At 43.5% G+C, this 27,287-nt stretch overlaps 1 protein-coding gene across 10 annotated transcripts in view; it reads left to right on the top strand.

The window, feature by feature from the left end:
• LOC134351471 (uncharacterized) overlaps nt 1-27,287 on the top strand; it is a 191,333-nt gene that overhangs the window by 115,949 nt on the left and 48,097 nt on the right. The window contains exon 11 of one of the 10 annotated variants that reach the window (XM_063057659.1): nt 3,710-4,619. The exons of 8 other annotated variants lie outside the window; for them this stretch is intronic. In XM_063057659.1, coding sequence (XP_062913729.1) covers nt 3,710-3,804 — 95 coding nt within the window. In that variant the 3' untranslated portion in view covers nt 3,805-4,619. Of the gene's footprint in view, nt 1-3,577; nt 4,620-27,287 lie in introns of those variants that run through there. One more of the 10 variants, XM_063057655.1, reaches the window with a different exon arrangement.

The raw sequence follows: 27,287 nt of genomic DNA, 5'->3' as shown, positions 1-27,287 counted from the left end.
GGTGGAAATGACTAAAACAAGAAGGCATGATCTTCAGGTGATTGGAGGAAAATATAGAGGAGTGATGTCAGAAATTGCAGGGGCCCTAGCAGAGATATTTAAAACATCCTTAGCATGGGTGAGGTACCAGAGGATTAGAGGACAGCTAATGTTGTTCCATTGTTTAAGAAGGACTCCAAGAACAAATCTGTAAATTGTAGGTGAGCCTGACATTAGTAGTGGGAAAGTTATTTGGAGGTATTCTAAGGGTCTGGGTATATAGATATTTGGATAGACAGGGACTGATTACCAAGTTACCAGGAAAGCTGATGAAGGCAAGGCAGTGGATGTTGTCTCCTTGGACTTTAGTAAGGTCTTTGACCAGATCCTGCATGGGAGGTTGGTCAGGAAGGTTCAATTTCAGCATATCCTTTTGTGTGAAGTTTTGGTCACCTACCTAGAGGAAAAATATAAACAAGGCTGAAAGAGTAGAGAGAAAGTTTACAAGGATGTTGCCAAGACTTGAGGACCTGAGGTGTAGGAAAAGGTTGAATAGGTTAGGAATTTATTGCCTAGAATCTAGATGATTGAGGAGACACTTGATACAAAATTATGAGCGGTATAGGTAGGGCAAATGCAAGCAGGCTTTTTCCAATGAGGCTGGTTGGGACTACAACCAGAAGTTATGGGTTAAGGGTGAAATGTGAAATGTTTAAGGGGAACATGAGGGGGAAATTCTTCACTCAGAGGGTTGTGAGAGTGTGGATGAGCTACCTGCACAAGTGGTGAATATGGGGTGAGGTTCAACATTTTAGAGAAGTTCGGATAGGTACTTGGATGGGAAGGGTATGGAGGGCTATGGTCTGCATACAAGTTAATGGAACTAGGCAGGATAATGGTTCATCATTGACTAGATGGGCCAAAGGGCCTGTTTCTGTGCTGTAGTTTTCTATGATTCTTACATCATGGATCAAAGGACCTGTGCTGTGCTGTTATGTTGTATGTTTTAATGTGACCTGTTCACTAAGTGGTGTCAGTTCCGGTTAGACCTAAAAGGCTGTGCCTTTAAATATCAGATTCGAATTGAAATTTATTTATCACATATACATCAAAACATACAGTGAAAAGCGTCATTTGTTTTAACACACAGCACACCTAAGGATGTGCTGGGGGCAGCCCGCAAGTGTTACCACATACTGTGGTGCCAGCACAATGCTTGACAGAACACAACAAGCAACAAAACAAGCCCCCTTTCCTCTCTCACAGCCTCCCTCCCATCAACATCCACGCAGCCACACGCATCATCTGTCCTCCAACTCCATTCTGCAAGATCCAGCCATTGGACTACGAAATATCAGTGGAATCACCATCTCTCAGGTGAAATACGAGGGCTATACTCTGCATTCCCCCTGTATGTCTCCATCTGCATAAAAGAGAAGGAACCTGCAGAGAGTCACACAGCGTGGATCTAGACCGTTCTGCTCAACTTGTCCTTGCCGACCACCTTTGCCAGTTCCATTTGCCTGCATTTGTCCCATATCGTTCTCAACCTTTCCTATCTATGTATCTGTCCAGATGCTTTTTAGGTGTTGTTAATGTACTGTCTCTGCCTTAACCACTTCTTCTGGCAACTCGTTCCACATGCTGGCCAACCTCCAAGTGAAAATTTACCCCTCAGTTTCCTTTTAAACCTCTCCTCTTTAAATCAGAGTCAGAACCAGGCTTATTATCACTGACATACGTTGTGAAATTTGCTGTTTTACGGCAGCAGTACATGGCAACACATAAAAAATACTTTGTTACAATAAGAAATAGAAAGAGCAATGCTGAAAGAGAGCAAAAAGTGAGGTAGTGTTCATGGTGCATTCAGAAATCTGATCTCAACCCCATTCTCCTTCCTTCTCCCCATAACCTTGATGCCCTTACTAATCAAGAGACTATCAACCTCCACCCAATGACTTGGCCTCCACAGCTGTCCGTGGCAATGAATTGCACAGATTCACCCACCATCTGACTAAAGAAATTCCTCCTTATGAATACAGTACTAGTCTGCCCAACTGAAATTTCTACAGCGGGTGGGTGTTGCGGGAGATTAGCACAACATCAATGAAGTAACAATGAAATATATATACATCAATTAAATCCACGTGACCATTTACCTACTGACCCATACGCCTTTGGAATGTGGGAGGAAATGGAGCACATTGAGAAGACCTGTGCCCATCATAATCTTATAAACCTCTATCAGATCTCCCCTCAGCCCCCGTCACTCCAGAGAAAACAACCCAAGTTCATCCAACCTCTCATTATAGCACATGTCCTCTAATCCTGGTAGACCTCTTCTGCAACTGTTCCAAAGCCTCAACATCCCTCCTGCAACCAGAACTGAATGCGATACTCCAGATGCAGCCTAACTAGAGCTTTCTAAAGCTGCAACCTATCCTCCTGACTCTTGAACTCAATGTCTCCACTAATAAAAACAAATATGTTGAATGCCTTCTTCACCACCTTACTGACCTGTGTGGGCACTTTCAGGGAGCTTTGGACTTGGATCCCAAAATCCATCTCTACACATATTTACCAAATTTCTTCTTACAGGTGAGTTGGGGATTCTGCAGGTACAGCAAGGATAAAATGGGTGCTAGGATGAGGGCAATCATTCAGTTGTGGAATTGAGCGGGCCTCAGTAAATGTTTCAATACTTAATCAATTCTGATTGCATGAATGAATTTTGAAGATCTGCCTTGTCTTTTCTATGTTAAGCGTTATCGTACACTTAAAACATATCTGTTTGCCTTCTGTGATAGCTTACTGTTTGAAATATAATGGGTAATTAGGTGAGTTGAGTTAACCCAGGAGATGGTCTCTCCTCTCTGTCGGCCATTAGTCTGTTTGCCAACATTAGGGATGATTATTCGATCAGTGGTGGAAAGCAAATAATATTTAGTATGTGCAAACAACATTTGATAGATTCCAGGTTAATAATCTTCCTGGAAGATTTAGATTGTTAAAGCAAGTAAGATGGGACCCAAGGTTATTAGACAATTAAGAACAATCAGGGCTAAATTTGTCAGATAAATTAATGAACTAATGAAAGCAGAACTTACAGGGACTTGAATTCCATCTAATTCTGATTTTTGTCTCAGTAAGAGTTATTATTAGAACTATGACACTCTGAGTATGTCTATTCAGCTTATCCTAATTGTGATATCTCTTTGAAAGAGTTCTCCAGTTGGATTCACACCTCCTTTGCTTGTTCCCAGAGCCTTGCCGATTTTCTTCCCCTCAGATCTGTACGCATAAGTCCTTAAGATATAGGAGCCAAATTCAGCCATTTGGCCCATTGAGTCTGCTCTGCTATTCCATTATGGCTAATTTATTATCCCTCTCAACCCTATTCTCCTGCCTTCTCCCCATAATCTTTGACACCCTTATTAATTAAGAATCCATCACCCTCCACTATAACCAATATACCCAACAAACTGGGCTCCACAGTTGTCTGTGACAATGAGTTCCACAGATTTGGAGGCTAGAGGATTCACCATCCTTTAGCTAAAGGAATTCCTCCTCATTTCTGTTCTCTGTGTTCTAAACTCAGTCAGATCCATCATGGGCACCAGCCTCCCCAACATCCCAGACAGCTTCAAGGAGCGATGCCTCAAAAAGGCAGCATCTATCATTAAGGACTCCTGTCACCCAGGACATGCCTTCTTCTCTTTGCTACCGCCAGGGAGGAGGTACAGGAGCCTGGAGGCACACACTCAACAACTCGGCAACAGCTTCTTCCCCTCTGACAACAGATTTCTGATCGGACATGGACATTGAATCCAGGAGCACTACCAAACCATTTTTTTTCTTCTTTTTTTGCAGTACTTATTTAACAACTTTTTAATGTATGTATATTTCTTACTATAATTTATGGCTTTTATTATTATGTACTGAAATGTTCTGCCGCTGCATAACAACAAATTTTACAACAGATACCAGTGATGTGAAACCTAATTCTTATTCTGATTCTCATTCTGAAGGGGCATTTTGGTATTCTGAGACTGTGCCCTCTGGTACCCCAACTAAACCCAAATCCAACGTTCATTCAGACATTAAATTTAAAAGCTGTTACCTGTATTTTTCTTTCTTTCTTTTCAAATCTTTTTATTTTTTTCCAAAATAAACACGAGTACATCGAAGTAAACAATACTTACAATGTCTCAAGAAAAAAAATTATATAAAGATTGAAAAAGTTTTGTGCTGGAAAAAAACCTCCCGCTAAGCAAGAAAAGTGGGAAAAAAGAAAAATCCCATTAGGTGTTCAACCCCAGAGCCATGCAACATACATAAAGCTTCTATAGATAAACATCAAACTGCCAGCAAAAAAAAAGTACCAAAAAATTTACAATTAGGTCGTGGAGAATCCATCAAATAACTGAAATGATAATAACGAGCAAATGAACCCCATCTTTTCTCAAATCAAACATAGGTTCAAAGGTTCAATTTAAAACTGACTCATTTTAAAATTGTACATCGTTACCATTTGACGAAGGAGAGATTGTCTAAAATATTCCCTAATGTTGATAGTTATTGTGATAGATGTAAAACTGAGACAGTTACACTGACAACAGGAATTCTGCAGATGCTGGAAATTCAAGCAACATACATCAAAGTTGCTGGTGAACGCAGCAGGCCAGGCAGCATCTATAGGAAGAAGCGCAGTCGACGTTTCAGGCCGAGACCCTTCGTCAGGACTAACTGAAGGACTAACTCTTCCTTCAGTTAGTCCTGACGAAGGGTCTCGGCCTGAAACGTCGACTGCGCTTCTTCCTATAGATGCTGCCTGGCCTGCTGCGTTCACCAGCAACTTTGATGTATGTTGTCAGTTACACTGACACACGTTTTGGTCTTGCTCTATACTGGAACAGTTCAGGAAGTCAGTTTTTTCGACAATTTCTAAAGCACTTAAAATTAATTTACAACCTAACAAATTACCTGTGCTTTTTGGAATAATTCCTCAAAATATCCATGGTATCTCTGTGTCTGACCAACATATTATTGCATTTGTTACACTGACAGCAAGGAGGGCCATTTTGTTGAAGTGGAAGGATACAACGGCTCCCACTTTGTCACAATGGTTCTTTCAAGTGATGCTATGTCTTAGTTTGGAGAAAATTAGAAGTGTTTCTTTTATATATCATTGATCTTTTTTCTGATTCGATGGGGATTAGATTAGATCAGCTTTATTTATTACACGTATATTGAAACATCGAAACATACACTGAAAGGTGTCATTTGCGTCAATGACCAACATAGGCCAAGGATGTGCTGGGGGTAGCCCACAGGTGTTACCACGCTTCCAGTGCCAGTACAGCATGCCCACAACTTACTAACGCTATCCCGTTTGTCTTTGGACTGAGGGAGGGAACTGGAGACCAGCGGAAACCCACACAGTCGTGGAGAGAATGCACAAATCCCTACAGACAGCAGCGGGAATTGAACCTGGGTTGCTGGTGTCGTAGAGCATTACACTAACCGCTATGCTACTGTGCTGCCCCTAATGAAATCAGGAATTGTCTTCCTAAATTATTTCACGGTCAAGGGCCATTTGGAGCTTCCAAGAAAGAGATCAGTGGAGTTTCTAAAGGTAAGGTGAATGGAGTTGTATCAACAGACCAATCGATTAATAGAGTCATACAGTGCAGAAACAGACCCTTCGGCCCAAGTTGTCCATGCTGTTCATGATGCCCACCTAAACTAATCCTATTTGACAGCATTTAACCCATATCCCTCAAAACCACATTTCCCAGCCTGGGGCCCACAGACCTCTCGATTAATAGTATTAGTCCATGGCATAAAAAAGTTTGGGAACCCTTGCCCTAAACCTTTCCTCTTCCCGTACTTATCTTAATATTTTATAAATATTATGATAGTATCTGTCTTGAACACTTGCTGTAGCAGCGTGCTCCATATACCACACTCTGGGTGAAGATGCCACTCGGGTCTCTCATTTCCCCCTCATTCTAATTCAATGCCTTCTAGTTTTTGGTCCTGGGAAAAAGACTGTGCATTCACCTGACTCTGCCCCTTCTGATTTTATACACCACTGTAAGGTAAAGATTAGTTTTATATGTCACGTGTGCAGTACAGTGCAAAGTCTTGAGCACATATATATAGCTAGGGTGCCTAAGATTTTTGCACAGTACTGTGTTTGTCAATGTGGAGTGGAGAGCAAGTTTGTAAGTTGCTGGGAGAAAAGGATGTTGGGAATGATGAAGGTGGAGCACCTTAAGAGAGGTGTGTGACAGGTGGCAGAGAAGGAGTGCCAGGGGTTGGGTGTGGCTTGGGTGCTGAACACCCAGCCCTGTGACACCAGGCAAGGTCACTTGATTCCCTCTCCTCTCCCTTCCCCTTTCCCCAACTATGATTCCCCTCTCCCTGCCCCCTTCCCACTCTCAGTCCACAATAGAGACCCATTTCAGAATCGGGTTTATCATCACTCACATGTCTTGAAATTTTTTTTGCAGCAGCAGTACAGTGCAATACGTAAAATTACTACAGTACTGTGCAAAAGTCTTAGGCACCCTGGCTACATATGTGCCTAAGACTTTTGTACATCAAGATAGCGGCACATACACTGAGATAGATCTGAGTCAAATCAAATCGATGAGTATTGTCTTCAGTAGCCCACAAGTATTGCCTACATAGGATGCTCACAACTTACTAACACTAACTCATACATCTTTGGAATTTTTAAGGAAAATGGTGCACCCTCCGAAGAATCTCATGTGGTCACTGGGAGAACGTACAAATTCCTTATAGACATCTGCAGGAATCAAACCCCGATCTTACAATTGGTGCTGAAAGCAATTGTACTAATCGCTACGCTACTGTACCGCTCAGTATCTTGCACTCCAAGGAATAAAGTCCAGCTAAATAATATCCTTTCTATTAAAAGGGTGACCAAAACTGTAAACAGTACTCCAAGTGCATCTTCACCAAGATGTTGTACAACTACAGCAGTAACATCTGAATGTCTCACTGGGTGACAGAGGTGGCTTCAGGGCTCAATCTGGCTCCTTCAAAGTTCAAAGTAAATCTATTATCAAAGTACATATATGTCAGCATACACAATAAACTCAATAACCATGATAGAATCAGTGAAAGACAGCACCCAACAGGGCAGGCAACCAGTGTGCAAAAGACAACAAACTGTGCAGGTATGAAAAGAAAGAAAGAAAAGAAATAATAGTTATTAAACAAATTACAGGAAGGATATAAATAAGGTTGAAAGAGTGCAGAGAAGGTTTACAAGGATGTTGCCGGGACTTGAGAAACTCAGTTACAGAGAAAGGTTGAATAGGTTAGGACTTTATTCCCTGGAGCGTAGAAGAATGAGGGGAGATTTGATAGAGGTATATAAAATTATGATGGGTATAGATAGAGTGAATGCAAGCAGGCTTTTTCCACTGAGGCAAGGGGAGAAAAAAACCAGAGGACATGGGTTAAGGGTGAGGGGGGAAAAGTTTAAAGGGAACATTGGGGGGGGCTTCTTCACACAGAGAGTTGTGGGAGTATGGAATGAGCTGCCAGACGAGGTGGTAAATGCGGGTTCTTTTTTAACATTTAAGAATAAATTGGGCAGATACATGGATGGGAGGTGTATGGAGGGATATGGTCCGTGTGCAGGTCAGTGGGACTAGGCAGAAAATGGTTCGGCACAGCCAAGCAGGGCCAAAAGGGCCTGTTTCTGTGCTGTAGTTTCTATGGTTCTAAATGGGCAATAAATATCAAGAACATGAGATGAAGAATCCTTGAAAGTGAGTCCATAGGTTGTGGGAACAGTGACGTGTTGGGACGAGTGAAGTTACCCTCTGGTTCAGGAGCCTGATGGTTGAGGGGTAATAACTGTTCCTGAACCTGGTGGTGTGAGTCCTAAGGCTCCTGTACCTTCTTCCTGATGCGGTGGCAAAAAGAGAGCATGTTCAGGGTGGTGGGGGTCCCTGATGATGGATGCTGTTACATATTACTATCAGCTACCTTGAGATTCATTTTCTTGCAGGCATTTACAGAAAAATAAAAATAATACAATGGCATTTATGAAAAACTACAAAGACTGACATAACAACCAACGTGCAAGAGAAGACAAACCCTGCAAATAAAAAATTAACACTGAGAGCATGAGCACGTGGTCGATGGGACTAGGCAAAGTAATAACGTAGTACACACGACATGGGCTGAAGGACCTGCTTCTGTGGCATAGTGCTCTATGACCATAACATGAGCTGTAAAAAGTCCTTCAAAGTTAGTCTGTAGGTTGAGTTGTAGTGAGTGACGTTATTCACACTGATCCAGTAGCCCGATGGTCTGACATTCCCGCTGTATTTTCCTCCAAACAGTGTAAATTTATGCCCCCTCATATTAAGTCAATTCCATCCAGGGAAAAGTCTCTGGCTATTCATTTGATCTTCAGCTTTCAGATTTATTTATCACATCAAAACATACAGTGCAATAGGTCATTTGCATTAACAACCGGAACAATAGAGAGATGTGCTGAGGGCAGCTCGCAAGTGTCACCACACATTTCAGTGCCAACACAGCATGTCCAGAACGCTAGGCAGACAGAGGGCACAACAAATAACAAAACTGTAAAAACAAAGGAAACCTCTTTCTCCCCCTCTCCCACCCACACACACAGGCAGTCCTCCAACTCCAGGACCAGCCTCCAGTTTTCAGACTTCAACTTCCAGACTTCTGATCAACCTTTGGGCTTGGTCTTCGACATCGGTCATCTTTTACGCCTCTACCAAGTCACCTCTCATCCTCCTTCGCTCCAAAGGTAAAAGTCGTAGCTTGCTCTGAAAAGTTTACAGAAAAGTACTGAGTATAGACCAGACCATCACTGGCAAAGTGCTCCCTGTCATTGAGCACAGATATCAGGAGGACAGTGAGTATCGTCATCAAGGACTCCCACCATCCAGGCCATGCTCTCTTCATGCTGCTGTCATACCACCCGTTTCAAAAACAATTAGTACCCTACAACCATCGTCTCCTGAACCAGTGGGGATAACTTCACTCACCTCAACACTGAACTGATTCCATAACCTATGGGCCCACTTTCAAGGACTCAGAATCCGAATCAGGTTTATTATCACCGGCATGTGTCATGAAATTTGTCAACTTAGCAGCAGCAGTTCAATGCAATACGTAATGTAGAAGAGAAAAATACTAATAATAATAAATAATTAAGTAAATCAATTAGAGTATACATATATTAAATAGATTAAAAATTGTGCAAAAAACAGAAATAATATATATTAAACAAGTGAGGTAGTGTTCAAGGGTTCAATGTCCATTTAGGAATCGGATGGTGGAGGGGAAGAAGCTGTTCCTGAATCGCTGAGTGTGTTCCTTCAGGCTTCTGTACCTCCTACCTGATGGTAACAGTGAGAAAAGGGCATGCCCTGGGTGCTGGAGGTCCTTAATAATGGACACTGCCTTTCTGAGACACTGCTCCTTGAAGTTGTCCTGGCTACTTTGTAGGCTAATACACAAGATGGAGCCGACCAGATTTACAACCCTCTGCAGCTTTTTTCAGTCCTGTGCAGTAGCCCCCCCCCATATGAGACAGTGATACAGCCTGTCAGAATGCTCTCCACAGTACATCTACAGAAGTTTTTAAATGTATTTGTTGACATGCCAAATCTCTTCAAACTCCTAATGAATTATAGTCTCTATCTTGCCTTCTTCATAACTGCTTCGATATGTTGGGACCAGGTTAGATACTCAGAGATCTTGACACCCAGGAACTTGAAACTGCTCACTCTCTCCACTTCTGATCTCTCTATGAGGATTGGTATGTGTTCCTTCATCTTACCCTTCCTGAAGACCACAATCAGCTCTGACTGATGTTGAGTGCCAGGTTGTTGCTGCGACACCACGCCACTAGTTGGCATATCTCGCTCCTGTACGCCCCCTCGTCACCACCTGAGATTCTACCAGCAATGGTTGTATTGTCAGCAAATTTGTAGATGGTATTTGAGCTACGCCTAGCCACACAGTCATGGGTACAGAGAGAGTAGAGCAGTGGGCTAAGCACACACCCCTGAGGTGCACCAGTGTTGATCATCGGCGAGGAGGAGATGTTATCACCAATCCACACAGATTATGGTCTTCTGGTTAGGAAGTCGAGTATCCAATTGCAGAGGGAGGTACAGAAGCCCAGGTTCTGTAACTTCTCAATCAGGATTGTGGCAATGATGGTATTAAGTACTGAGCTATAGTCGACAAACAGCATCCTGACAGGTGTTTGTGTTGTCCTGGTGATCTAAAGTCGTGTGGAGAGCCATTGAGATTGCATCTGCCATCGACCTATTGTGGCGATAGGCAAATTGCAGTGGGTCCAGGTCCTTGCTGAGGCAGGAGTTCAGTCTAGTCATGGCCAACCTCTCAAAGCATTTCATCACTGTAGATGTGAGTGCTACCAGGCAATAGTCATTAAGGCAGCTCACATTTTTCTTCTTAGGCACTGGTATGATTGTTGCCTATTTGAAACAAGTGGGAATTTCCGCCCGTAGCAGTGAGAGGTTGACTATATAACTCCTGTTCTCAATATTATTTATATACTTATTATTTGCACGATATGTCCTCTTTTGCAGCCTGATTTTTGTCAGTCTTTGTTTGTGTCTATTTTTTCATAAATGTTATTGTATTTCTTTATCTTGCTGTGAATGCCTGCAAGAAAACAGAAATCAAGGTTGTATATGGTGATATATACAGTACATACTTTTCCTCCAAGAGGATTGCACCCTTGTTGTGGTTTGAAGGCTGTGTGGCTAAATGACCCAGAACGCTATGCTGTCTGGAGTCAGGGCCTTGTGCTTTGGCTCGTGGTACGGTCACCAATGCCAAACAGGTCAAAGGGTAGAGACCAGACTAAGAGTGGTCCATCAGCCCTCCGGGTTCAGGGGTTCAGCTCAGGGCCAACAACCCTGACTGGTAAAACAAAATTGTTATGGAAACAGCAATATATACAGATAGAGATGGATGTCCTTCATTGTTACCCTAAACACCAGTGAGCAGGAAATAAATATAACTATTTTGACAATAGATTTAATTTGAACTATCCACATAGGCATGCTGCCTAGTCCAGACAGCATACTGGTAAATCTCCAAAACCTTCAGCCCACGTAATTCAAGAAAGTTGGGAAAATCCATTCACCTTAACTGCCTTTAACAAAGGTGCATGTCTATATCATGATATCCCTCAATGACTTTCAGGCCTGAGTTGTTACATAAAATTGCTGGTGATTTTGAAATATAAATATGTTTTACAGAGACACTTCTTGCATGAACAGCACTCATAAAGATATATCTTGCTGCTTACAAAGAAACCTCACATCTACTACAAAGTAAAGTGTGTTTGCTAGTCCGATAACAGTTCGTAGGTGGTTTTTGTGATTGGTGTGGAGGTTTGAGCGAAGGCGAGGGTGAACCTATTGTGATAGCAGAGCTCTGAATCCATGGAAACCTGGGGCATCTATTTACAGTAACCCTCCAAAAGCAGCAGAGTGTAACAGTTAGTGTAATGTTTCACAGCACCAGTGGCCCGAGTTCATTTCCTGGTGCTGTCTATGAGGAGTCTGCATGTTCTTGGTGTGACCGCGTGGGGTTCCTTCGGGTGCTCCAGTTCCCTCTCACATTCTAAAGGTGCAGGGGTTACTAGGTTGATTGGTCACGTGGCTGTAATTGGGCTGGAACGCTCATTACTCTGCTGTGTCTCTTAATAAAAACATAAATAAACTCACAACCTTGCATTCATGTCATGATATGCAAAAAGCAGGTCAATAACTTTAAATTCCTTGGCGTTATCTGTCCTGGGACCAGCACGTAAGCATTATCACAAAGCACCTCTACTCTTGCTGAAGTTTGTGTCGATTTAGAATGTCATTTAAAACAGAAAACCTCTGTAGATGCACAGTGGAGAGTGCCTAACTGGTCACATCATGGCTCGGTATGGAAACACCAACACCAAGGATTGGAAAAGGCTACAGAAAATGGCAGATACAGCCCAGTCCATCACAGGCAAAGACCACCCCACCACTAAGCGAGCACATTTACATGGAGTGCTGCTGTCATGCATTGTCAGAGATCCCCACCATCTCACTACTACCATCGGTCAGGAGGTACCGGAGACCCAGGTCCCACACCACCACATTCAGGAACAATCATTACCCCTCAGCCATCAGGCTCCTGAACTGGCGTGGGTAACTTCACTCACTCCAACACTGAACTGACTCCACAGCCTGTAGATCCACGCTCAAGAACTGTACAGCTCAGGTTCTCAGCATATACTTTTGTTTGCACAATTTGTCTTCTTTTGCACATTGGTTGTCTGTCTTTGTTTAAATATAGTTTATTTTCGTAAATTTTATTGCATGTCTTTATTCTCCTGTAAATGCCTGCAAGAAAATGAATCTCAAGGTAGTATATGGTAGCAATTATGCAGTAATAAATTTACTTTTAACTTTGAAATCCCAGATTTCACCCTCAGCTCTCCGCATTCTCTCACCCTCCACTCCCTCTATTTTTCCAAACTTCAACTGTTTATACTTTATTGTTGCCAAACAATTCATACTAGAACGTACAATCATCACAGCGATATTTGATTCTGCGCTTCTCGCTCCCTGGATTACAAATATTAGATATTAAAAATAGTAAAAATAGTAAAAATTAGTAAATATTAAAAATTTAAATTTTAAATCATAAATAGAAAAATTCAAAAAATACCCCCCAAGGATCCTACCAGACCTGCTGAGTGCCTCCAGTATTTTGTCTGTGTTGCCCTGGATTTCCAGCATTTCTTGTGCTTTTCACCTCTCCTCTTGCATGTTCTTTATCTCTCTTTCTCCCCTCCTCTCCTATTCTCTCTCATTCTCTCCCTTTCCTCTGCCCTCTGAGTTGTACACCAGCTGACTCAGTACCACAATCAGGTTTAACATCCTTGGCATTTGTTGTCTTTGTGCCAGCAGTGCAATTCAATACATAATAATTTAAAAAATGTGTATTACAGTAAGTAATGAGGTAGGGTTCGTGGCTTCAATGTCCATTCTGAAATTGGATGAAAGGGGAGAAGAGGCTGTTGCTGAATCATTGAATGTGTGGCTTCAGGTCCCTCAGTCTCCTCCCCAATGGCAGCAAGGAGAAGAAGGCATGACCTGGGTGATCCGGGTCCTTGATGACGGACGGGATGCTAGTGCAGCTAGAGTCCATGATGGAGCTGACTAAATTTACAACTTTCTGCAGCTTACTTTGATCCTGTGCAGTAGTCCACTCCCCTCCCCACACCAGACGGTGATGCAGCCAGTTAGAATGCTCTCCATGGTACATCTGTAGAAATTTGTGTGTCTTTGGTGACATACCAAATCTCCTCAAACTCCTAATGAAATATAGCCACTGTTGTACCTACTTTGTAGCTGTATCAATATGTTAGGTCCAGGGTAGATTTTCAGAGATGTTGACACCCAGCAAAAAGCATGTAAACAATCCTTCATCCCAGCTGGTCCCTGCTTATCAATATGCCCATCCAAACTCATTGCATTTGGTCTGTATTTGGCCCATAATGCCTCTAAATCTTTCCTATCCATCTACACATCCAAATGCCTTTGAAATTTTGTTAATGTACTTGTCTCAACCAGTGACCACCTTCTAATTCAAAAAGTTGCTCCCCAGGTCCTCATTATATGTCTCTACTCACCTTAAATCTGTGCCCTCTAGTTCTTGATTGCCCAGCCCTGGGGAAAGGACCATGCACATTCACCTCATGATTTCATGCATGTCTATAGAAGACGTATAAATAAAAACAAATAAAGAATCCCCTCCTTCTCCTACGATCCAATGAAAAAGTTCCCACCCTCTCAACCTCAATCCACAAGAGCCCCTCGAGTCCCAGCAGCTTCCTCATAATTCTCCTTTTCCAGCTAAATGGCATCTTCCCTACAGCAAAATCATTCACAGTAAATTTATTATTAAAGTATGTGTATGTCACCATATACTACCCTGAAATTTATTTTCTTGCAGGCATTCACAGTAGAACAAAGAAACTCTAGTGTCAATGAAAAACTACACACAACTAAAGACAAACAAACAACCAATGTGCAAAAGAAGACAAACTGCAAATACAAAAAACACATAACAATAATAATTATAATACAAATTATATTACTGCAATTATAAATTATACTACATACAGTATTATATTATGAACAATCCATAACAACCATCTGGATATATTACTACAGGATAAACAAGCAAGAACAATTTATTTAATTGATATAGCCATTCCAAACACACAAAACTTGCAGAAATCAATAAGTAAAAAACAATGGAATATGCTGAATTAAAAGAGGAAATTGAAAGACTATGGAGCCTGAACAAGGTATACATTGTCCCAATAGTGATATCTACAACTGGTCTCATCCCAAAGGCACTACACAATAGCTTTAAACAATTAGGTCTACACAGTAATATCTATGCAAATCTTAGAAACGTAGAAAACCTACAGGCCCTTCAACCCACAAAGCTGTGCCGAACATGTCCTTACTTTAGAAATTACTTAGGGTTACTCATAGCCCTCTATTTTCCTAAGCTCCATGTACCTATCCAGGAGTCTCTTAAAAGACCCCATCGTATCGTCCTCCACCACCGTCGCTGACAGCCCATTCCACGCACTCACCACTCTTTGTGTAAAAAACTTACCCCTGATATCTCCTCTGTACCTATTTCCAAGCACCTTAAAACTGTGCCCTCTCATGCTAGCCATTTCAGCCCTGGGAAAAAGCCTCTGACTATCCACACAAACAATGCCTGTCATCATCTTATACACCTCTATCAGATCACCTCTCATCCTCCATTACTCAAAGGAGAAAAGGCCAAGTTCTTCTGAAAGCAACAATACTAAACACCACTCAAATAGTCCAAAAGTTCCTAGCAATTGAGAAATGAGTGTGCCTGGCAATGCCCGTACCCCAGGCTTCACCAGCTTGAGCTGAGAAAAAATAAACAATACAACAATAGTAAGAAGTATACAGTATCGTGTGACCAAAATTGAACATAATACTCCAGATGTGGCCTCAGCAACATAGAGTCATACAACACTACAACACAGAAACAGGCCTTTCAGCCCATCTAGTCTGTGCTGGGCTGGCCTTCTGCCTTGTAGCATCTACTTGCAGCCGGGACTCCAAACCTCTCTCATCCATCTACCTAGCCACCTTGCACCCTAAACCAATAACCTCTAGTTCTATTCACAACCAACCTGAGGATGAAACTGTCTTGCCCAGTGCCAGATAACATTCCAACTTCCGTACCAAACACGAGGAAATCTGCAGATGCTGGAATTTCAAGCAACACACATAAAAGTTGCTGGTGAACGCAGCAGGCCAGGCAGCATCTCTAGGAAGAGGTACAGTCGACATTTCGGGCCAAGACCCTTCGTCAGGACTAATTGAAGGAAGAGATAGTAAGAGATTTGAAAGTGGGAGGGGGAGGGGGAGATCCAAAATGATAGGAGAAGACAGGGGGGGGGGGGATGGAGCCAAGAGCTGGACAGTTGATTGGCAAAAGGGATATGAGAGGATCATGGGACAGGAGGCCTAGGGAGAAAGAAAAGTGGGGGGGGGGGAACCAGAGGATGGGCAAGGGGTATAGTGAGGGGGACAGAGGGAGAAAAAGGAGAGAGAGAGAAAGAATGTGTGTATATAAATAAATAATAGATGGGGTACGAGGGGGAGGTGGGGCATTAGCGGAAGTTTGAGAAGTCAATGTTCATGCCATCAGGTTGGAGGCTACCCAGACGGAATATAAAGTGTTGTTCCTCTAACCTGAGTGTGACTTCATCTTTACAGTAGAGGAGGCCGTGGATAGACATGTCAGAATGGGAATGGGATGTGGAATTAAAATGTGTGGCCACTGGGAGATCCTGCTTTCTCTGGTGGACAGAGTGTAGGTGCTCTTCCAAACTAAAGGTGTAGCTATGCGCACCCGTATGGGTCCTAGCTATGCCTGCCTTTTTGTTGGCTTTGTGGAACAATCTATGTTCCAAACCTATTCTGGTACCTGTCCCCCACTTTTCCTTCGCTACATCGACGACTGCATTGGCGCTGCTTCCTGCACGCATGCTGAGCTCGTTGACTTCATTAACTTTGTCTCCAACTTTCACTCTGCCCTCAAGTTTACCTGGTCCATTACCGACACCTCCCTCCCCTTTCTAGATCTTTCTGTCTCTATCTCTGCAGACAGCTTATCTACTGATGTCTACTATAAGCCTACTGACTCTCACAACTATCTGGACTATTCCTCTTCTCACCCTGTCTTTTGCAAAAATGCCATTCCCTTCTCGCAATTCCGTCTCCGCCGCATCTGCTCTCAGGATGAGGTTTTTCATTCCGGGACGAGGGAGATGTCCTCCTTTTTTAAAGAAAGGGGCTTCCCTTCCTCCACCATCAACTCTGCTCTCAAACGCATCTCCCCCATTTCACGCACATCTGCTCTCACTCCATCCTCCTGCCACTCCACTAGGAATAGGGTTCCCCTGGTCCTCACCTACCACCCCACCAGCCTCCGGGTCCAACATATTATTCTCCGTAACTTCCGCCACCTCCAACGGGATCCCACCACTAAGAACATCTTTCCCTCCCCCCCTCTCTCTGCATTCCGCAGGGATCGCTCCCTACGCGACTCCCTTGTCCATTCGTTCCCACCCCCATTCCCTCCCCACCGATCTCCCTCCTGGCACTTATCTTTGTAAGTGGAACAAGTGCTACACATGCCCTTACACTTCCTCCCTCACCACCATTCAGGGCCCCAGACAGTCCTTCCAGGTGAGGCGACACTTCACCTGTGAGTCGGCCGGGGTGATATACTGCGTCCAGTGCTCCCAATGTGGCCTTCTATATATTGGCGAGACCCGACGCAGACTGGGAGACCGTTTCGCTGAACACCTATGCTCTGTCCGCCAGAGAAAGCAGGATCACCCAGTGGCCACACATTTTAATTCCACATCCCATTCCCATTCTGACATGTCTATCCACGGCCTCCTCTACTGTAAAGATGAAGCCACACTCAGGATGGAGGAACAACACCGTATATTCCATCTGGGTAGCCTCCAACCTGATGGCATGAACATCGATTTCTCTAACTTCCGCTAATGCCCCACCTCCCCCTCGTACCCCATCCGTTATTTATTTATATACACACATTCTTTCCCTCACTGTCCTTTTTCTCCCTCTGTCCCTCTCACTATACCCCTTGCCCACCCTCTGGTTTCCCCCTCTCCCCCTTTTCCTTCTCCCTGGGCCTCCTGTCCCATGATCCTCTCATATCCCTTTTGCCAATCACCTGTCCAGCTCTTGGCTCCATCCTTCCCCCTCCTGTCTTCTCCTATCATTTTGGATCTCCCCCTCCCCCTCCCACTTTCAAATCTCTTACTATCTCTCCTGTCAGTCAGTTCTGACGAAGGGTCTCGGCCCGAAACGTCGACTGTACCTCTTCCTAGAGATGCTGCCTGGCCCCTGCTGCGTTCACCAGCAACTTTGATGTGTGTTGCTTCTATACCAAATGCTCTGATTGATGAAGGCCACTGTTCCAAAGGCCTTTTTCACCGCTCTATCTATGTGCGATGACACTTTCAAGGAGCCATATGATTATATTCCTCCATGTGATTATATTCCTCCATTCCTTTCTTCTGCAACCTTGTTCACTGCTTCTCTCTCTCCCTCTTTTCACAGCCCCTTTCTGCTTCTCTGCACCTGCATTCATTTTAGACCTTATTAGGAACAGAATTGGGCCATTTGGCCCATTGAGTCTGCTCTGCTGTTCAATTACAGCTGATCTATTTTCCCTCTCAACCCCATTCTCCTGACTTCTGCCTTTAGTCTTGAGAGAGCATGGATCTGCGCCTGGAGAGTCTTCACTCTCCAGGGCGCAGGCCTGGGCAAGGTTGTATGGAAGACCAGCAGTTGCCCGTGCTGCAAGTCTCCCCTCTCCACGACACCGATGTTGTCCAAGGGAAGGGCATTAGGACCCATACAGCTTGGCACCAGTGTCGTCGCAGAGCAATGTGTGATTAAGTGCCTTGCTCAAGGACACAACACATTCCCTCGGCTGGGGCTCAAACTCACGACCTTCAGATCGCTAGTCCAATGCCTTAACCACTTGGCCACGTGCCCACACTGGTAACATTTAACACCCTACTAATCAAGGGCCATCAAACACTCCTCATATGTTAACCCTTTCATTCCTGGGATCATTCTCGTAAACCTGCTCTGGACCCTCTCAATGCCAGCACATCCTTTCCCAGATAAGGGCCCAGAACTGCTCACAATACTCCAAGTGCAGTGTGACCAATGCCTGATAAAGCCTCAGCATTATGTCCTTGCTGCATGGTAGCGTAGTGGTTAACACAACGCTTTACAGTGCAAGCGACCCGGGTTCAATTTACGCCGCTGTCTGTAAGGAGTTTGTACATTCGCCCGTGACCACATAGGTTTCCTCCAGGTGCCCTGGTTTCCTCCCGTAATCTCAAAATGTACCGGTTGGTAGGCTGATTGGTCATTGTAAATTGTCCCATGATTAAGTTAGGGTTAAATTGGGAGTTGCTGGGTGGTGTGGCTCGAAGAGACAGAAACATCTATTCTGTGCTGTATCTCAATAAATAAGTAAAATCAGAAAGGGCAGACACAGGGCGAATGCACAGTCTTTTTGCCAGGTAAAGGGAGCCAAAAACTAGAAGGAACACACACAAAATGCTGGAGGAACTCAGCTAAAACCTACAGTGTCACATTGGGTACGAAACACGCAGAAGGAAAACAAACAATCACAATTTGATCAAAGTGAAAACAGAAAGCTTTTCATTTTCAGTAGCGTATCAGAAATGTGTCTATGTTTTGGAGCACGGACTGGGTTATCAGAAACTAACAGGAGCATAAATGATTAAAAGTGCCAATGAATTACAATTATGAAAGCAAACAAACAGCGACACATTGATGGGTGATTAATAAAGCAGCTGTTTACAGTTTCTGTAAAAGAGCTCATTACATTAAGTGAACCAACCAGTCACCTTACACAATGGCCCTTATTACTGGTATATTGTGCCCCATAATCACTGTAATATCAAAGAATAATAGCATGTAATCTGTTTGGATTTCCTTATCAAGTTTAAATCTACTAGTCTGTGCCTATTCAGGCTAAGAATGGCCACGGATCAAACCACGTACAATGTTAAAACTTGCCTGACATTCTCACTTGTATAAGGTTCAAGGATGGAAAGTGTATTTTTATCCCCTCTCTGTCTCTGTTTTTTTCTGTCTCTCTGCTTCTCTCTCTGCCTCTGTCTGTCTCTCTCACTCTGTCTTTCTCTCTTTCTGTCTCTCTTTCACTCTCTGTCCCTCTTTCTCTGCATTTCACACACACACATTCATGCACACACTCTGACACACACAGTGGCTCACAGACTCACACATACATACCCTTACACACTGGTTTTCTCACACACACTTCACACTCTGACACACATACACTCACACACATCCTCTCACACGTACAATCCCTCTCTCACATGCACACTTCCCCATCCCTTCCTCTCAAACTCACACACTCTTTTCTTTCCTCTTTCACACATGCACACACATTCACACACTTTCTCCTCTCTCTCTCACCCTCAATACAGGTGGCGGGTCACTGACTCGAGGGCCAGTTGTCTCGTCATTACCGTGTGCAGCCCTGTGCTCGACAAGGAAGCTGGGAAAACTTGCCATCATGAAGTTCATTTTCATGCATGATAGGAAAGGCCTCAGCACAATGCACAGACAGATCTCGCAAAGTGTGACAATGGTCATCACATTGTGATAATCGTGATTAAACAATTGATTATTGGTCCAAGTTCATGGCTAAATTCCCTGCCATCATGAAAGAACATAGGCCACAGGAGAGCACAACACAGGCTCTTCATCCCATGGTGTTTTGCCAAACTAATTATGATACCAACATCAAATCCCTTTTGTCTGCACAAGGTCCACATTTCTCCATATCGAGAAGATGTGACTAAAGATGGTCTTACGTAGAATACCATGTCAGGTGGAGACTTTTAAGAAGGATCTTTTCCGATGTCAGAGCGATGGACTTCAGGGATACATTAAAGGGCGGTGTCGGTGGAGTGCAGAGGGCTTGGGGAAGGAGGGTCGGGAAGCAGGAATCACAGAGTGAAAGTGATACAGCAGGGTAACAGATCCTTCGGCCCATTGAGCCTGTGCCAGCCATCAAGCAACTACTTACACTAATCTGTTCCAATAGTCTATTAACATCTGAGCTTGAGTCTGGTAGTACAGGTTTCCAGGTCAGAAGATACAGAAGTCTGAAAGCACACTGTCATAAAACTATTGAATGGTGTCCTAGTTGATGAAATGGACTCTTGATATCAATTTACCTTGCACCTTATTATCTGTCTGCTGTGCACTTTCTCTGTATTTGTAACACTTTATTCTGCATCTTTTTGTTGTTTTACCTTGTACTACCTCACTTCTCCATTGTAATGAATTGATCTGTACGGATGGGATGCAAGACAAGTGACAATAATAAACCAGTTACCCAGTCTACCTACACTAATCCCACATACACACCAACTCTCCACAGATTCTACCACCCACTTACATACTAGGAAGAATTTACAACAGCCACATGCCTTTGTGATTAGGGTGGAAACCAGAGCACCTGGGGAAACCTGTCCTGGACACATCATATAAATGTATTTGCGAAGAAAACACAACAGCACCTCCACTTCCTCAGGAGTCTGCGGAGATTTGGCACGTCATCAGAAAGCTTGGCAAACTTCTACAGGTGTGTGGAGGAAAGTGTATTGACTGGCTGCATTATGGCCTGCTATGGGAACACCAGTGCCTTTGAGTGTAAAATCCTTGAAAAGATAATGGATTCAACCCAGTACATCACGGGTAAAGCCCTCCCAATCACCAAGCACATCTACATGAAACGTTGCTGCAGGAAAGCAGCATCCATCATCAAAGATCCTCACCACCCAGGCCATGCTCCTTTCTCACTGCTGCCATCGGGTAGAAGGTACAGGAGCCTCAGGAGTCACACTACAGGTTCAAGAACAGTTACTACCCCTCAACCAGCAGGCTCTTGAACAAAGGGGGATAAATACACTCATTCTATTTCTAGTGTTCTCACAGCTGATGGTCTCACTTTAAAGTCTATATATCTTGTTACTTCATGCTTTCGTTATTTATTGCTACTTACTTATATTTGTATTTGCACTGTTTGGTGTTCATTTATCCTGTTTACAGTTACTGTTCCATAGATTTGCTAAGTATGCCTGCAGGAAAAAGAAAATCAGGGTTGTATGTGGTGAAAGGTATGTAGTCTGATAATAAATTTTACTTTGAAACGCCATGGTCATGCGGACGTGCCAACTCTACACAGAGGTCAAGATTGAACCAGGATCTCCAGTGTTCCGAGTAGGGAGCTGTGTAGATAAGGTCAGATTATGGGTGAATAGGAAATAGTGTGAACTGGCACACCAGAGTTTCAGGTTGGAGACTGACCAAAGGATTTCCAGAACAATTGAATATGAAACTAACGTATGCTTGGTAAAGGATTTCAAGCAGATTATTAAAAGATTTCCAAAATAATTGAGGTTATTTACACTGTGCTGCTTTTCCTAAGACCTTGTACAGAGTAACAGACTCCACAGAACTCTAACATTTAGAGTGTGCATCATACTTGTCTGCCTTCCCGAAGTGGACCCTTTCATATTAACACACACAAAATGCTGGAGGATCTAAAGGGTCTCAGCCCGAAACGTTGAGTGTTCGTTTCCCCCCCCACCCCCCGCCCATAGATGACACCTGACCTGCTGAGTTCCTCCAGCATTTTGTGTGTGCTGCTTTGGATTTCCAGTATCTGTAGAATCTCTTGTCTTTATTTCCTCACATGATTTTGTTTATGGGAAATATAAACCCGCACATTTAATTGAATTTTCTTTTTGAGTAGGTAACTAAGCATATCGATTTGCTATTGCTCTGCCTAATTTCCCAGTAGTGTATCTGTATCATGTTATAGATTTAAAAAGTCTTAAGGTGCCAGTGGTAATGAACCTGAATCTGATTCTGAAACTTGGGTAGAGAGCCTAGGCCAACTACTGACAGACCCGATATATCCATATCTTTGTTGTACAGATTTATATATTTCTAAAAAATCACAAGCTTTGAAAATTGATGTTGCAGTTATTAGAATCGCAAAGACAGATGCTTACATGTCCAATACCAAACGGGCTTTATTAAGACAACCTCCTGTAAAGGTATGTTTTCCAAATGCGAAACCTACAATTAGTAAACTTCATTCCAGGAGTGGTGTCTGAGTACAAAGCTTATCACCGTCAGTGTAAGCCTAGAACTGGGGGACAATGTTATACCAATTCTAAGCAGATGAAAGGTGATACAAGGAATTAATTTCAGAAAAGTCCATGCAAGCAGTTCTGGACTATGCAGCGGCATTAATTGATGTATTTTGATTTCTGTGGTGCTTTGATAAAGAAGTCCCTCTTTTATAAAAAGACAAAAGGAAAGGTTATAAATACTGTGCCTCACAAAGGTGCTTCTTACACATTGTTCAGTAACTGGCTGTGACAAATACACTCAGTGGCCACTTTATTAGGTACCTACTGTACCTAATAAAGTGGCCGGTGAGAGCTATTTAAATTATCTCAGCATCACATAACAAATCTTGCATTTACACTTAGTGGCCACTTTATATGTACCTTTATACATACCACTCTGTTTGGTACCACTGGTATCTAATAAAGTGACCACTGAGAGTTATTTGAATTATTTATAGAAACATAGAAGCACAGAAAACCTACAGCACAATACAGGCTCTTTGGGCCACAAAGCTGTGCCGAACATGTCCTTACCTTAGAAATTACCTAGGGTTACCCATAGCCCTCTATTTTTCTGAGCTCCATGTACCTGTCCAGGAGTCTCTTAAAAGACCCTATTGTATCCACCTCCACCACTGTTGCCGGCAGCCCATTCCATGCATTCACCACTCTCTGCGTAAAAAAACTTACCCCTGACATCTCCTCCCTACCTACTTCTAAGCACCGTAAAACTGTGCCCTCTCATGCTAGCTATTTCAGCCCTGGGAAAAAGCCTCTGACTATCCACACGATCAATGCCTCTCATCATCTTATACACCTCTATCAGGTCACCTCTCATCCTCCGTCGCTCCAAGGAAAAAAGGCCAAGTTAGCTCAACCTATTCTCATAAGCCATGCTCCCCAATTCAGGCAACATCCTTATAAATCTCCTCTGCACCCTTTCAATGGTTTCCACATCCTTCCTGTAGTGAGGTGACCAGAACTGAGCACAGTACTCCAAGTAGGGTCTGACCAGGGCCCTATATAGCTGCAACATTACCTCTCAGTTCCTAAACTCAATCCCATGATTGATGAAGGCCAATGCACCGTATGCCTTCTTAACCACAGAGTCAACCTGCGCAGCAGCTTTGAGTGTCCTATGGGCTCGGACCCCAAGATCCCTCTGATCCTCCACACTGCCAAGAGTCTTACCATTAATACTATATTCTGCCATCATATTTGACCTACCAAAATGAACCACCTCACGCTTATCTGGGTTGAACTCCATCTGCCACTTCTCAATGTCCCACTGTAACCTCTGACAGCTCTCCACACCATCCACAATACCCCCAACCTTTGTGTCATCAGCAAATTTACTAACCCATCCCTCCACTTCCTCATCCAGGTCATTTATAAAAATCACGAAGAGTAGGGGTCCCAGAACAGATCCCTGAGGCACACCATTGGTCACCGACCTCCATGCAGAATATGACCCATCTACAACCACTCTTTGCCTTCTGTGGGCAAGGCAGTTCTGGATCCACAAAGCAATGTCCCCTTGGATCCCATGCCTCCTTACTTTATCTAAGCATCTCATCAGAAAACTTGCACTTACATTCAGTAGCCACTTTATATGTACCTTCTATACCTAATAAAGTGGCTGCTCAGTGTATGATTGTGTCTTCTGCTGCTGTAGTCCATCCACTTCAAAGTTCGACGTGTTGTGCATTCAGAGATGCTCTTCTGCACACCACTGTTGTAATGCATGGTTATTTGAGTTACTGTCGCCTTCCTGTCAGCTTGAACCAGCCTGGCCTCATTTACAAGATGTTTTCATCCACAGAATTGCTGCTCACTGGGTGTTTTTTCTCTTTTGTTTTTCACACCATTGTTTGTAAACTCTAGAGACTATTGTGGATGAAAATCCCAGGAATCAGCAGTTTCTGAGATACTCAAACCACCCCATCTGACACCAGCAATCATTCCATGGTTAAAGTCGCTTACATCACATTTCTTCTCTATGCTGATGTTTAGTCTGAACAACAACTAAACCTCTTGACCATGTCAGCATGCTTTTATGCATTGAGCTGCTGCCATATGATTGGCTGATTAGATATTTGCATTAATGAGCAGGTGTACCTAATAAAGTGGCCACTGGGTATAAATTAAACAACTGTATGTAGGTAAGGAAGCCAAAGATGCCCAGGTACGCACAGTGCCTAAGTGAGTAACATCCTCACCTAGAGTCATACAGCAGTACAGAACAGAAACAGACAATGATCTGTAGAACTTGACGTCCTTCAAACAACAATCTCCTCAGATATTTTCTGTTGACATGGATCTGGCCAGTGTTTGTGAGGGACCTGGTTAGTCGTGCCCCTGAGACAGTTAGTCTACTGCCAATCCCGGCTGGAGTCAGAGAGCCATAGAGGGCTACAGCACAGAAATAGGTCCTTCGGCCCATGTGCTTCTCTAAACTTCTCATAAATGTTGAAATCAAACCCGAATCCTCCACTTCTTCTGGCAGCTCATTCCACACTCTCAGCACCCTCTGAGTGAAGAAGTTTCTCCTCAGGTTCCCCTTAAATACTTAACAGTTCGCCCTTTAACCCATGACCTCTAGTTCTAGTCTCACCCAACCTCAGTGTAAAAAGTCTGCTTGCATTTACCCTATCTATACCCCGCATAATTTTGTATACCTCTATCAAATCTCCCTTCATCCTCCTAGGCTCCAAGGACCACAGCCCTAAGCTATTCAACCTTTTCCTACAACTCATGCGCTCAAGTCATAGAACATATAACATAGAACAATGAACATATAACATAGAACATATAACATAGAACATTGAACGTATAACATAGAACATATAACAGAGAACATTGAACATTGAACATTGAACAGTACAGCACCATACAGGCCCTTCAGCCCACAATGTTGTGCCAAACTTTTAACCTACTCTGCAGTCAATCAAACCCTTCCCTCCCACATTTTTCTGTATTCCATGTGCCTATCTAAGAGTTTCTTAAATACCCTTAATGTCATTTTCTCTACCACCACCCCTGGCAGGACGTTTCATATACCCACAACTCTCTGTGTAAAAAATCTACCTCTGTGGGACCTGATAGTCTGCATCCCAGGGTACTTAAGGAGGTGGCTTTAGAAATCGTGGACGCATTGGTAATCATTTTCCAATGTTCTATAGATTCAGGATCAGTTCCTGTGGATTGGAGGGTGGCTAATGTTGTCCCACTTTTCAAGAAAGGAGGGAGAGAGAAAACAGGGGATTATAGGCCGGTTAGCCTGACGTCAGTGGTGGGAAAGATGCTGGAGTCAATTATAAAAGATGAAATTACGACACATCTGGATAGCAGTAACAGGATCGGTCCGAGTCAGCATGGATTTACGAAGGGGAAATCGTGCTTGACTAATCTTCTGGAATTTTTTGAAGATGTAACTGTGAAAATGGACAAGGGAGAGCCAGTGGATGTAGTGTACCTGGACTTTCAGAAAGCCTTTGATAAAGCCCCACATAGGAGATCAGTGGGCAAAATTAGGGCACATGGTATTGGGGGCAGAGTACTGATATGGATTGAAAATTGGTTGGCTGACAGGAAACAAAGAGTAGGGATTAATGGGTCCTTTTCAGAATGGCAGGCGGTGACTAGTGGGGTACCGCAAGGCTCAGTGCTGGGACTGCAGCTGTTTACAATATACATTAGTGATTTAGATGAAGGGATTAAAAGTAACATTAGCAAATTTGCAGATGACACTAATCTGGGTGGCAGTGTGAAATGTGAGGAGGATGTTATGAGAATGCAGGGTGACTTGGACAGGCTGGGTGAGTGGGCGGATGCATGGCAGATGAGGTTCAATGTGGATAAATGTGAGATTATCCACTTCGGTGGTAAGAACGGGAAGGCAGATTATGATCTAAATGGAGTCAAGTTAGGAAAAGGGGAAGTACAATGAGATCTAGGTGTTCTTGTACATTAGTCACTGAAAGCAAGCATGCAGGTACAGCAGGCAGTGAAGAAAGCTAATGGCATGCTGGCCTTCATAACAAGGGGAGTTGAGTATAGGAGCAAAGAGGTCCTTCTGCAGCTGTACAGGACCCTGGTGAGACCACACCTGGAGTATTGTGTGCAGTTTTGGTCTCCAAATTTGAGGAAGGACATTCTTGCTATTGAGGGAGTGCAGCGTAGGTTCACAAGGTTAATTCCCGGGATGGCGGGACTGTCATATGCTGAAAGATTGGAGCGACTAGGCTTGTATACATTGGAATTTAGAAGGATGAGAGGGGATCAGATTGAAACATATAAGATTATTAAGGGATTGGACACGCTGGAGGCAGGAAGCATGTTCCCGCTGATGGGTGAGTCCAGAACCAGAGGCCACAGTTTAAGAATAAGGGGTAGGCCATTTAGGACGGAGTTGAGGAAAAACCTTTTCACCCAGAGAGTGGTGGATCTGTGGAATGTTCTGTCCCAGAAGGCAGTGGAGGCCAAGTCTCTGGATGTTTTCAAGAAAGAGATGGATAGCGCTCTTAAGGGTAGTGAAATCAAAGGTTATGGGGATAAGGCAGGAACTGAATACTGATTGTGGATGATCAGCCATGATCACAGTGAATGGCGGTGCTGGCTCGAAGGGCCGAATGGCCTACTCCTGCACCTATTGTCTATTGACATTCCTCCTATACTTTCCTTCAATCACCTTAAAATTATCATCATTGTTATTATGTGCCATGCCGTCTTTAACCATGAATGTTCTTGGCAAATTTTTCCACAGAAGTGATTTGCCATTGTCTCCTTCTGGTCAGTGACTTTACAAGATGGGTGACCCCAGCCATTAGCAATACTCGGCGGCTTTTTCTGCCTGGAATCAGTAGTTGTA

Source organism: Mobula hypostoma, chromosome 9 (assembly GCF_963921235.1).
Source record: "Mobula hypostoma chromosome 9, sMobHyp1.1, whole genome shotgun sequence".
NCBI classification, from domain to species: Eukaryota; Metazoa; Chordata; class Chondrichthyes; order Myliobatiformes; family Myliobatidae; genus Mobula; species Mobula hypostoma.
This window is presented reverse-complemented; position numbering and strand designations above follow the sequence as displayed.